Source organism: Rhinolophus ferrumequinum, chromosome 13 (genome assembly GCF_004115265.2).
Source record: "Rhinolophus ferrumequinum isolate MPI-CBG mRhiFer1 chromosome 13, mRhiFer1_v1.p, whole genome shotgun sequence".
NCBI lineage: Eukaryota > Metazoa > Chordata > Mammalia > Chiroptera > Rhinolophidae > Rhinolophus > Rhinolophus ferrumequinum.
In genome coordinates, this window is record NC_046296.1 from 5,591,383 (window position 1) to 5,604,749 (window position 13,367).

At 35.1% G+C, this 13,367-nt stretch overlaps 1 protein-coding gene across 1 annotated transcript in view; it reads left to right on the top strand.

The window, feature by feature from the left end:
- Positions 1 to 2,919: 2,919 nt before the first annotated feature.
- GCC2 (GRIP and coiled-coil domain containing 2) overlaps positions 2,920 to 13,367 on the top strand; it is a 56,763-nt gene continuing 46,315 nt past the window's right edge. The window contains exons 1-6 of the mRNA XM_033125206.1: positions 2,920 to 3,020; positions 3,397 to 3,453; positions 4,443 to 4,527; positions 5,629 to 5,687; positions 10,085 to 10,189; positions 10,767 to 13,235. Coding sequence (XP_032981097.1) covers positions 3,015 to 3,020; positions 3,397 to 3,453; positions 4,443 to 4,527; positions 5,629 to 5,687; positions 10,085 to 10,189; positions 10,767 to 13,235 — 2,781 coding nt within the window. The 5' untranslated portion in view covers positions 2,920 to 3,014. The remainder of the gene's footprint in view (positions 3,021 to 3,396; positions 3,454 to 4,442; positions 4,528 to 5,628; positions 5,688 to 10,084; positions 10,190 to 10,766; positions 13,236 to 13,367) is intronic.

Sequence of the window (13,367 nt, forward strand, 5' to 3'; positions counted from 1 at the left end):
GGAAAAAAAAAAAAAAAAAAAAAAAAGCATATCATTGGCCTTAAAACAGACACAAAGGTCTATGGAACAGAATAGAGAGCCCAGAAATAAATCCATGCCTATATGGTCATTTAATCTATGATAAAGGAAGCAAGAATTTACATTGAGGTAAAGACAGTATATTTAATAAATGGTGTTTGGAAAACTGGATCGATACATGTGAAAAAATGAACCTGGATCACCTCCTTACACCATATACAATAATGAATTTAAAATGGATTAAAGACTTAAATGTAAGACCCTAAACCATAACTCCTAGGAAAAATATAGGAAGTAAATATAGGAAGTAAACATTACCCTTAGTAATATTTTGACTGATATATCTCCTTGGGCGAGGGAAGCAAAAGAAAAAATAAACAAATGGTTCTACATCGAACTAAAAAGTTTTTTCACAGCAAAAGACACCATCAACAAAACATAAAGACATCCTACTGAATAAGAGAAGATATTTGCCAATGATACATCTGATAAGGGGTTAATATCCAAAGTTTATTAAAAAAACTCAACACCAACAAAACGAACAATCCAATTTAAAAATGGGCAGAGGACCTCAATAGACATTTCTCCAAAGACGACATACAGATGACCAATAGACATGCGAAAAGATGCTCAGCATCACTAATCATCAGAAAAATGCAAATGAAAATAACAATGAGATACCACCTCACTCCTGTCAGAATGGCTATCATCAATAAATCAACAAACACAAGTGCTGGGGAGGATTTGGAGGAAAGAGAACTTTTCTGCACTGTTGCAAATTGGTGCAGCCACTATGGAAAACAATATGGAGGTTCCTCAAAAAATTAAAAATAGAACTACTTTATGACCCAGCAATTCCACTTCTGGGTATTTATCCAAAGAAATCCAAAACACTAACTGGAAAAAATATATGCAGCCCCATGTTTACTGCAGTGCTATTCACAATAGCCAAGATATGGAAACAACCAAAATGCCCATCAACAGATGACTGGATAAAGAAATTGTGGTATTATACATTTATATAATGGAGTATTACTCTGCCATAAAAAGGATGAAATCGTACCATTTGCAACAACATGGGTGGACCTACAGAATACTATGCTAAGTGAAATAAGTCGGACAGAAAGACAAATACCACATGATCTCACTTATATGTGGAATCTAAAGACAGAATAAACAAACAAAACAAAAGTAGACTCATAGATAGAGAATAAACTGATGGTTACTAGATGGGAGAGGGGTTGGGGAGCTGGGTGAGAAAGGAGAAAGAATTAAATACAAATTGGTAGTTACAAAATTGTCACAGGGATGTACAGTATGGGGGATATAGGCAATAATATTGTAAAGACTATTAGGGTGTCACATGGATACTGAACTTACCCAGGGGGATCACTTCATAGATTATATAAATGCCTAACCACTGTGCTGTACACCTGTAACTAATATAAAATAATATTGAATGCTAACTGTATATATGTCACCTATACATATATACATGTAAAGTACAGCATAGGGAATATAGTCAATGGTATCGCAATAGCTATGTACAATGTCAGATGGGTAGTAGACTTGGTGGGATTATCACTTTGTGAGGAGTGTAAATGTCTATTACATTGCTTTGTACACCTGAAACTAAAATAATTCTAAAATAAAACTAAAAACAAAAATAATTTTGTTTAAGTACACAGATAATAAAACACACTCCTTTGCACTAATCACCCAAAATAAAGAAATGTAAACTTTTTTCATATTTGCTTAAAATTTTTAAAATTAAAATTATATAGTTGGAAAAAAAAAGGAAACATTATCACTAAACCAAAATATTAAACAGAAGTCCCAAACTATCGTCGAACCAATCCCAGCCAAAGAGTAGCCACACTATCAAAAAGGATGGGCCGCCATGGTTCGGGAGGACACTGTAATGTTCGGAATAATTTTTCTTTCTCTGTTGGTTATATTTATTTGATACATACTACATGTTGCCTTGCCATTTCAAACGACAGAGAACTAGGACGCATATTTAAGTTACCTTTAGTCAATGGGCATTAGTTATAAACATAAATGGGAAGGTAAAGGTAACATCAAAGCATTTTAAGCAAACCCTTAGCAAACAGGAAGGCTTCTGGAGTGCCAATCCGGACACAACAGCAGCTTTGGTGACTGGGCAGCAAAAACGGTTGTACCGTCAGAAGTGAGGACCCTTTGATGTCTCTCTTATTTGGTGTCTCCTCCGGTCTCTGACCCAACTCCCGAAAAGAGACCGTCTATCTTTCTTCCTCCTACATCAGCAAAGGTACAGAGCTCCTCTTGGGCAGAGCTCTGCAAGGGACCTCCTCACCACCTCCAGAGAGCCAGGAAATGCCTGCTCCTGGGAAGGCCCTAAGCCTTGATTCCGTCAGTTCCCCAGAAAGCTCATAGGGCACCATACTTGACATTTGCCTAAGAAACCCCTCGAAAGCAGCTGTCTGGCAGGCATTCGGTGCTTCTTCTAAAGAGTAAGATAGTTGGCAGACACCTTTTTGTGGTACCTGCCCCCCAACATAATATTCCTATCACCCTTACTTGATTTTTACAAATATGGAAACGAGGCCCTGAGGGTAATTTGTCCAAGTTCTCACATCTAACACAGGGCAGTGGCAGGATTCAAACCTCCCAGAGTTTATGACACCCAGGACCAGCACCAGAGTTTGACCCGGTGAATTTGCGGACCCTGTCCCCGTCCCTAGGTCGGCAGCCAAGCGGGACTGGACTGGGGATGAACATGCACAGTACCAGGGTTAAGGGTGGCTGTTGGAACTGCCTGCAGGATGTAGGAGCGGAAGCGGAAGCGCCGCAGGGCCGTAGCCATGGAGACGCGGGGGGCGGGGCCGGGCCCGGAGAAGCGCGACCTTTGACCGGTAATCGAGGCTACGTCAGAGGCTGCCGCAGACGGAAGTGCGGAGGTGGCGGTGGGGCCGCGCGACTGCGGGACACCGGACCGTAGTGGGCTGGCGGTCATGGAGGTAACGCGGTCACGGCGGCGGATTGGCGTTGGGGCCCATCACTTCCCCGCCGAGCTTTCCCCACGCCGCGGCTCGACGCGGAGATGCGCTGCGCTGGAGGGATCGGCAGCCTCCCCTTTGCCACCCGAAACCCTGCGCTGCCCCTGTTTCTCCCCGTCTTCCCCAAACTCCGTCCCTCGCGATTACCCGCCCCTTAGAGCCACTTATATACGCTTTACCACAGCGACAGACTCCTCCTTCCCCAGTTCACTCTTTCATGTTAAGGGTTTTCTCCACTTGATTCCACGGAAGGGTTTTTATCTCTTAAGGTTTCACGCGTTGTGTCCGCGATAGGAAAAGAGTTCTTCTGACGCCTGGGTTTGATTTTGCTTTGCAGGATCCTGTTCAAGATGGGGTGGCTTCTCCAGCTACCCCTGGAACCGGGAAATCTAAGGTGAAGAAAATACTTGACTAGCAGGCACCCTGAAGAGTGGAAGGGTGATGAATTGGAAAATTTTGGCATGGGAAGAGGGGTGGCCTATTTAATAGAAATAGTCTTTTTCCAAGGGATCTCAATTTCAATTTACGTAGTCACCCATCTATTTCCTTTTTAAGTTTCCTGGTATGAAAAGAGTTGACTTTTTGTTTACTTCCTGCTCCTGGTTAGCACTGTTGAGAGATTCTGCAGTTTTTCAGACATTAAACAAAGTAGTCTAATTTATGAGGATTTGTGTAGTGTAGTGGAAAGAGCAGTGACATAGATAGGAATCAAGGGACTTTATTCTGTAGGTTTCTCTCCTACTGTGTGAAAAGAGTGGAATTGGGTAATTTTTATGGTCCTGTACAACATTTACCATTCAATGATTCGCAAAGATAGTGTTTTATTCCTTGCATACTAAGTTTCAGGCACTTGCCTAAACACTCAGTTACTTTATTTCAGCTTCATGATAACCATGAGATAACTGCTGTTATCCCCATTTTACAGATGAGAAAACTGAGCGCACCCATGAAGTAATTTTCCCTGATTTTTTAAAGTCTAACTGCAACCTGATTCATTGCTGTATGAATTATGCTTCCGTATTTTTATGTAGTAAAGACATCTTTCAGCCTTGAATAGAATGAATGAATTTTACAGCTCTAAAGAGCTTTAAGTGGAATTATTCTTAGTTCCCTAATTTTACAATTAAAGAAATCAAAAACTAGAATGTGTCTTAACCTCTGCCAACAATATCTGTATGTAAGAGGATATGTGCTGTTTTTTTACGTTTCATAGTAGTTAACTAATAATTGAAGTTGCATTTGCTAATTTTAAAAAATGTGGTGTTTGGTTGACATGATTTATTCAGTAGCATGTTTTATATTTAGGCAGACATTATGTTTCTTTTTTGTGGTGTAGTAGAAACATGAGTTATGACAAATTGGTAACATCAGTACATTTTTCAGCTGGAAACATTGCCCAAGGAAGATCTTATCAAGTTTGCCAAAAAGCAGATGATGCTAATACAGAAAGCTAAATCAAGATGTACAGGTATTGAGTTGAAAATATTCATCTTAACCACAATGTCATTTAATCATGCTTAAAAATTAGTTTTTTAACAGTTCATTGGTTTGTTTTGTTTACCAGTGAATCCAGTAAAATCTTAGACAATTTAGTGGAATCTATTATTTAACATTCTAAACATTGCCTCTAATTTTTTTGTTATCTCATTTCTCTAAACTGCAGTTACCTTTGAATTATTAAAATTTAATCATGGAGGAAGATTTTTAAAAAATAATTTGTTAAAGTTAAGCACATTTTTTCTTTTAGTCAGTTAAAATGTTTGGGCCCCAAGGTTGTGGGCCCAAAGTAGTGAAAAGAGACCTAAATAAAGTAATAAAAAATTTCCATTTCTGGAATTTTGAATTATATTTATTTGCTGAAGTTGATTGATTCCCTGTTCAGTATCCCTTTCTTTATATTCCAAAAAAATGAAGATACTAGTATCCTTTTTAGCACGTGTGGGTGATTGCTTGAATTTCCAGTGACTTAACAAATGTTAACTGCCCAGCCTTAAAAGCCAAGATTTATTTTGTACTCAGAAAGGTCAGAGTGTGCTTTGGATTGATTTGTGATAGAGTACTTTATTTGGAAAGGTGTTCTAGGCTCCAGACCTAGACATGAGTTGATGAAATAGATTAGCACACATTTAACATAAGGTTAGTTGTTGCTTTAAGATTGTATAGTAAGAAGTTGTTTACAGTTGAAATAATATAATGTCTTGGATTTGCTTCAAAATTTATCTGGATGGGTAAGAAAAGAGGGAAATGAGAAAGTGAATACAGGTCAGGATGAAACAAGATTGGCCATGTAATAATTGCTAAATCAAGGTGATGGGTGCATGGAGATTAATCATACTGTTCTCTCTACTTTTATTTGTTTGGAGTTTTCATAATAAAAAGGAAAATAAAAAGTAATACTGGATGAAGTTAATTTTTTCTCAAAATATCTGCTGCTTCTGAAATGTATTCTAATTTATAGTGATTTTTTTTCTTTTTTTCTTTTTTTTTTAAGAATGTGCTTATTAGTTTATCCAGTAACTATTTTCTTCATTTCTGAACTGGAATCTTTTTTTTTAATTTAATAATTTAGAATTGGAGAAAGAAATTGAGGAACTCAAATCAAAACCTGGAGGAACTGATATTATTAAGGTAATGAAACAGTTATGAATATTGCCTTAATTTTTATTATTTACTTAGAGGGAGTCTAATGTTAAATTGCATTTCCTTGAAGGGCTGTCAGCCGTCTTGAGTGCTATGGCTTTCCATCCCTGTTTTTCCGGTTCCTCTGGAAAAGGAAGTCTGCCCTTAGATAAGTTTTTAACCTCTGTGGTTGACTGTAAAGAGAGGGTTAAATGACCTCTAGGTCCCTTCTGTTCTCGCCTTTTCATCCAGCATACTCTGTAATTATGATTGTTGCCTCAATCTCAGTCCTGCTCTTCTCTCTCTCCCTCAGAAAACCCAGTCATACTCAAGACTTTCATGATGACTTCTGGGCTGATCATCTATAGATAGATAGATATGTATCCCTGAACTGACCAAAATCTCACAGTTGAATTTCTAGCTGTTTGGGGAAATAAAAACCTTCACCCATTTCTCTTGTCCTCTCTTCAGTATGACCAAATCTCCTTCCCCGGACAACCATTTTTCAGGCCTTTTTTTGAGGTATTATTTTTCAGGCCTTTTAACATTAGAGACTCTTCAGCTTTCCTGTCTCCTTTATTCTGTATGTGTGTCAGTTACCAAAGACCTGTTGTTCGTTCAGAATAATGCTGCAGTTTATCCTCTTTCTCCCCATTTCCATGGCTCTGTGTTAAACTCCTAATGTCATCTGTGACTTATCTTAATAATCTCTGAACGAGGCTCTCTGTCTCTTTTTAGTCCTGTATACTCTTGCCAGATCACAGAATACTACTTTTATCTTGTTATTCCCTGTTTAAGAACCTGAGTTGCTTATTCTTACGTGTCCTATAATTAAATATTTTTCCTTCCCCCACTTGGCCTAACCTTCTTAAAAGGTTCTTTTTCTTCTCAAAGTTCTACAATAATTTTTTTCCTTTTCCATATTTATAATTTGAGTTTTGTTATCCTTTGATTATATATTATCTTACACTCTCATTAGGCAGCACTCAGCTTGTGAGCAGTGGACAATTGAGGGACTCCCCAAGGGAGTTATTACAAGGGGTCTTTAAATCCTTATGCGTATCGTGCAGTATCATTTCATTATTTAGCTAAAACAGTAAATGAAGTGTGAATGGTGTGCACAAATGCCATTTGGATTTACAAGTACTGATTTATTTAAGCATTACTGAAGTCATAGTAGTTTTCTTTGTTTATCTGGTCGTTATGTATTTCCTTAATCAGTGTTAGTCAAAGTGCATCTACATGGTGTTTATTTAAGAGTACTGACTCTGGAGCCAGATGGCCTGATTGAGATCTTCAGATTCCCTGCTCTGCCGCCTACCAGCTATGTGACCATGGCCAAGTTCTGTAACATCTTTCTCTGACTTAGTTCCTTCATCTGTAGACTGGAGATAATAATACCTACTTTTCATATGGTTGTTTTGAGTATTACAAGTAAATACATGTACAACACTTAGAACTGGGCCTGTCACATAAATGCTTGGTAATTATTTATTACTATTATTACTATATATTATTTGTGGGCAATATTTTATATACATGTGTACATACACACACACTAAAAGGAGATTTTTGTATTTGAAAAGAAAACCACAAAATTTTTTTCTAATTTTTTTATCAGTTAACTCTTAGTCCTTAAAATACTTTTCATACAATTGCATTTCAGAATATCTAAATGTCTGCTCCTTACTTCCTCCTTTCACCAATCTACGTATTCTCCCATTCTGTCAAAACTTCTAAAGATGAGATTAGAAAATTTCTCTTAAGTTAGCCACCTTTACCTTTCAGTTTATTAATTTAGTATTAAAGCATGTTATCCTGATTGCTCAAGTCTCAGAAAGTAAAGGTTTGGTAAAATTAAATGAGAATGAAATCTTTAGTTACGGAATCTTTGGTTTCCAGTTGTAGTGAGAACATTACTTTGGGGAGCGATTGGAAAAGATATGTATCAGTTATTCAGCTGCTATTAGGTTGGTGCAAAAGTAATTGCAGTTTAGAAGGTTAAAAATAATTGCAAAGATTGAAATTACTTTTGCACCAACCTAATATAAGTTTTCTCTTTTAGAAAAGTCATGTACTGCAGTATGATACGTCCTCTACACCTCTGCAATATGAAAAATACTTTCTTGATAAGTTTTCTCTCTTTATTGGGAAAACTGTAATAGAAAAACATGTGGCTTTGAAAATAAAATTTCCTGTTCTTCATATAATGTTAGAAATTTATGACTTTTCACAAGTTTTATTTATAAAAATTCTACTAGTTATCTTCTAGTGCATTGAAATACATCTAAAGTTTTATTGCAAACCTGACATACTTGGCTTTTAAAAAAGACTACTAAAAAGCCATATTTCCCATGTCAAAATTTGAGGTGTATAGTATTACAGTGAATTTATATGCTGCTTCCAAATGCAAGAATGTAAAAATTGCATGTTAAGGTATTGGAATTTTTAGTACATACCACTCTTGTCTTTTTTTCTTTGCTGGAATCAAATTTGTATTCCCTAAGAAATAACTGTCTATTCTGGGCCGTGAATCTATAAGGTTTTTTCAGTAAATGACCTCTGTATATCTTCTAAAATTAATGAATGCATTTAGGCTTCCCCTGATATTTAACAGTCAGAAGTTTATATTATAATACTATACGTTATGTGAAACAACTAATTTTTAAAACTAAAATTGTTTTAATCAAAGGAGAATATGTACATGATTTAGAAATAATACTAATAACTAAGTAACTTATTATAATACTAAATAACTTCTGGAAATTATCACTGTATTTCTAAACAATGTTTATACTGCTATTCCTTGATTTATCCATTTTAGACATTCAGCTGTTAACTTCCTGTTAAAATAGATGAAAATTTAGCTATCTTTCATAATGATTTCTGCTTTCCAAATGGTCAGACAGATCAAATGATCTTTTACGTTTTTTCCTGGACACCTACCCTCTAAAGCCTTTTGTCCTCCTGCACTGATTTGGTCTGGTTGTTCTCTAGGTTCACTGAATAGTTTTCCTGGAATTAGCCTTTCACCACGATTCTGTGAATTTCTACACTGCTTTCCTATGTTGGACCCGTTTGCTAGGTCACACGCCATTCACCTTTTTGGTTAACCCTCTCATTTTGGTAGAGCATGTTCTTGTATAGCCTCCTAAGAACGTATGCATGGGAGGAAATTTTTTGTCATCTTATATTTTAAAATGGCTTTATTCTATTTTCATGTTTGAATGACAGCTATAAGTTGGTAATAGAACTCGAAAGTTGCTACATCTGTTTTTGTTTTTTTAAATAAGAAAAATTGTCTTTATTGTTTCACATAAGTTTAGAGGTAGGCAGTTCTAGTGTGCTGGTGGACTAATGCTTACTTAGGATTTTAATGTTTCTACAGACTTTAACATTAAGGATTAAGTCTATCTATAGTTGTGGTGAAATGCGTGATTTTACTGTCTGTAAAGTCCTTGGGTATTGGTATCAAGTAAGACAAATTTGTAGAATAACTTGGAAATTCTTGCTTTTTATTTTGTCTGAACAAGTTTATATGTAATTGGAATAATCTGTTTGAAAATTTGATAGAACTCACCTGCAAAACTATTTCTCCTGTCTTCTTTGGTGAACAGTTTTAAACAACTAGTTTGATTTTTAAGTAAAGTATTAATTATACTTTTTAATTATTTTTCATGAGTTAGTGAAGCTGTATTTTTCTAGGTATTTTTATCCATCTCATTCCAGTTTTCAGTATTATTGCCAAATGGTCGTTCATAATACACTCTTTAACTGTCTGATTTAGATGTAGATATGTTTTCCATCTTATTCATGGTATTGTTTGTTACTTCCATCCTCCCTTGATCAGTCTTGTGAGAAGTTGTCTACTTTGTTAGCTTTTATCCAGAGAACTGACCGTTGAATTGTTGATCTATTTTCCATTTTATTAAATTCCTCTCCTGTTTAATTTCTGCAGAGAATAAACCTATGTCTGAGGGAGATAGGACATGACTAATTTCTTGCCTATTATCCTAACCGCTCCCTATTCATATCGTCACCCAATCCCGTTTTTGAACCCCACACACATACCTCCCTCGACAACATCTGGTGCCTCCAATTCCTGAAATTTAATTCTCTAGAAAGTATTTGCCAATTTCTTATGTTTCCCTATGAAGGCCCTTAGGTGATAGCTTTCTTCTCTATAATTCAGTTCTTCCTCTACCACTTTCAGGTTTCCAAAAATATGTTGAAATTTCTCATATCCTGATGTCTTTTTTCCTTTTCTCTTTGTTCTTATGTATATACCTTTTAAAATCTTTTATTCTTAGTTCAGTGTGGTTCGGAAAAGGTGAGGAGATAATTATGCATGTGGTCAATCCACCATTTTTAACCTCAAGCAAAAAAATCATCGTGTTCTAAAACAGGCATTGACTGAACGTCTGGATGCTGTTCTTCTGGAAAAAGCAGAAGCTGAGCAACAGAGTGTTTCTCTGAAGAAGGAAAATATTAAAATGAAGCAAGAGGTTGAAGTAAGGCACTATGTTAATTTGTTTGATTAACTTCTATAGTATAGTCATGAATTTTACACCTAAGACCTTAAAAAGCATCTGATCTGATTTTAACAATTTAGAAACAAGGAAACAAGTTCATATTTTAAAAAATTTTGTAAGAAAGTACTCATTTAAGTAGGTCGATTCTCACACATACTCTAAATACTATTATCTGTTCTGTTCTTAGATGTTCATTGCTTCTTGGGTCTGGGCAAATTTCTCCAAAAAAGTCTTTTATTAATCTACTCAGGAGATACTCATTAAAGCCTTGTGACTTAATATAACTTACATAATTTTATCACCTTTTAAAAGAAAATTAAATTCAGTGATTTCCTAGCTTTTAGTTAATACTTTGATAACATTAGTACTGCTGACGTGTATTGTTATACTAAGGTAGTCAGAGCCTAAGTAGAATTCTTGGAGTATCAGTATCCTATTTCTTTATGTACATTTCTGTTCATTTTCCCTCTAGTTAGCCTGTGGCTAATATTTTTCCTGAGGGCAGGTGTTTCTTTTGTCTTAACTAAATAATTTTTGTGTGCTTATTTTATAATAGGATTCTGTAAGTAAGATGGAAGATATGCAGAAGGAGTTTGAACAATCACAAAGAAACTGTATGAAGGAAATAGAAAATTTGAAAACTGAATTAATGGCAGTACATTCCAAACACAGTGAAGATAAAGCCAACTTGCAAAAGGAATTGAAAGAAGCAAGAAAAAAACAATTAGAGTTTTCAGAACAACTTAAATTTCAGAGTGACTCTGAAGATAATGTTAAAAAACTGCAAGAAGAGATTCAGAAAATTAGGCTAGCCTTTGAGGAGCAAATTTTACATCTGCAAAAGCAATTAGAAGCTGCCACAAATGAAAAGGAACAAGAAATTACTCATCTCCAAGAAGTCATTGAGGCTAATTCTCAGCATTACCAAAAAAATGTTAATAGTTTACAAGAAGAACTTCTGCAGTTGAAAGCTACACACCAAGAAGAGGTGAAAGAATTGATGTGCCAAATTGAAGCATATGCTAAAGAACACGAAGCAGAAGTAAATGATTTAAACCAGCTAAAGGAGAACTTAGTCAAACAACGTGAGGAAAGTGAGAAGAACATTCAGGTGAAATATGAATGTGAATTAGAAAACGTAGGGAAACCGTCAAATGCAAACCAAGAAAATCAGGTGTGTTCTTTGCTCTTACAAGGAGACAGTTTTGTAGAACAAATAGTAAATGAAAAAGTCAAATACTTAGAAGATACCTTAAAAGAACTGGAGTCTCAACATAGTATCTTAAAAGATGAGCTAACTTATATGAATAATCTTAAATTAAAACTTGAAATTGATGCCCAACATATAAAGGATGAGTTTTTTCACGAACGAGAAGACTTAGAGTTTAAAATTAATGAATTATTATTAGCTAAAGAAGAACAAGGCTGTGTAATTGAGAAATTAAGATCTGAGCTAGAAGAGTCAAATAAACAATTTTGCTATACTGTAGAACAGCATAACAAAGAAGTAAAGAATCTTCAAGAACAACATGAAAAAGAAATATCAGAATTAAATGAGACATTTTTGTCAGATTCAGAAAAAGAAAAATTATCTTTAATGTTTGAAATACAGAGTCTTAAGGAGCAATGTGAAAGCCTACATCAAGAAAAGCAAGAAGCAATTTTAAATTATGAGAGTTTGCAAGAGATTATGGAAATTTTACAAACAGAACTGGGGGAATCTGCTGGAAAAATAAGTCAAGAGTTTGAATCAATGAAGCAACAGCAAGCATCTGATGTTAATGAACTTCAGCAGAAGCTCAGAACTGCTTTTAATGAAAAAGATGCTCTCCTTGAAACTGTGAATCATCTCCAAAGAGAAAATGAAAAGTTACTGCAAAAAAATATTGTGCCAGAACTTGAAAATACCATAAAGAACCTTCAAGAAAAGAATGAAATGTATTTAGTTAGCCTTAGTCAGAGAGATTCCATTTTACAAGAATTAGAAGCAAAGATAAATTCTCTTACTGAGGAAAAAGATGATTTCATTAGTAAAGTAAAAAGTTCTCATGAGGAGATGAACAATCTCCATATAAAATGTGAAAAGGAAGAAAGATTAATTACAGAACTTAGGGAGAAAGTGGAGAAAACTACACAGTACAACAGTGAACTAGAACAAAAGGTAAATGAATTAACAGGAGGGCTAGAAACTTTAAAAGAAAAGGATCAAAATAACCAAAAAATAGAAAAGCTTATGGTTCAATTGAAAACTCTCTCTGAAGACCAGGAAGCATTGTTATCTGAAGTGAAGTCTCTTCGTGAGGAAAATAATAGACTAAATTCAGAAAAGAATCAATTGAGTAGGGATTTGGAAGCTCTTCTGTCTCAAAAAGAAGGATATCTTACACTTAAGGAACACATTTCTGAATTAGAAAAGAAACTTCAGTTAACAGTTGAAGAACGAGATAATTTAAGTAAACTGTTTGAAAATGAGCAAGTTCAGAAGTTATTTGTCAAAACTCAGTTGTATGGTTTTCTTAAACAAATGGACTCGAAAGTTTCAGAAGATGATGAAGAGCAAGATGTTGCAAATGTCCTACAAGCTGTAGGTGAATCCTTAGCTAAAATAAATGAGGAAAAACACAACTTGGTTTTTCAGTATGATAAGAAGGTGGTCGAGTTAGAAAAAAATATAAAGTGCCTTCAAGAGGAGAATATAATTCAATGTGAGGAACTTAGGTCTTTACTAAGAGACTATGAACAAGAGAAAGTTCTCTTAAGGAAAGAGTTAGAAGAAACCCAGTCAGAAAAAGAGGCCCTACAGTCTGATCTTCTAGAAATGAAGAATGCTAATGAAAAAACAAGGCTTGAAAATCAAAATCTTTTAATCCTAGTTGAAGAAGCATCACAAAAATTAGGTAGCAACAGTGAAATCCATAAAGAAAAAGAAAAATCTTTTACAGAGGAACTTGAAAACCTAAGGCTAGTATTAGAACAAAAAGAATCTGAATTGCAAGATGTAAGAGCAGAGTTGATGTTATTAAAGGTACTGGTAATTTGAATTTTACTGATTTAAATATTCTTGGTGCTAATCAAAGACTCTAGAAAATATATACATCATACACTTTGAATTCAGAAGTAAATTACTAGCATTTAAGCTCAAAGAGAAAATTTCTGA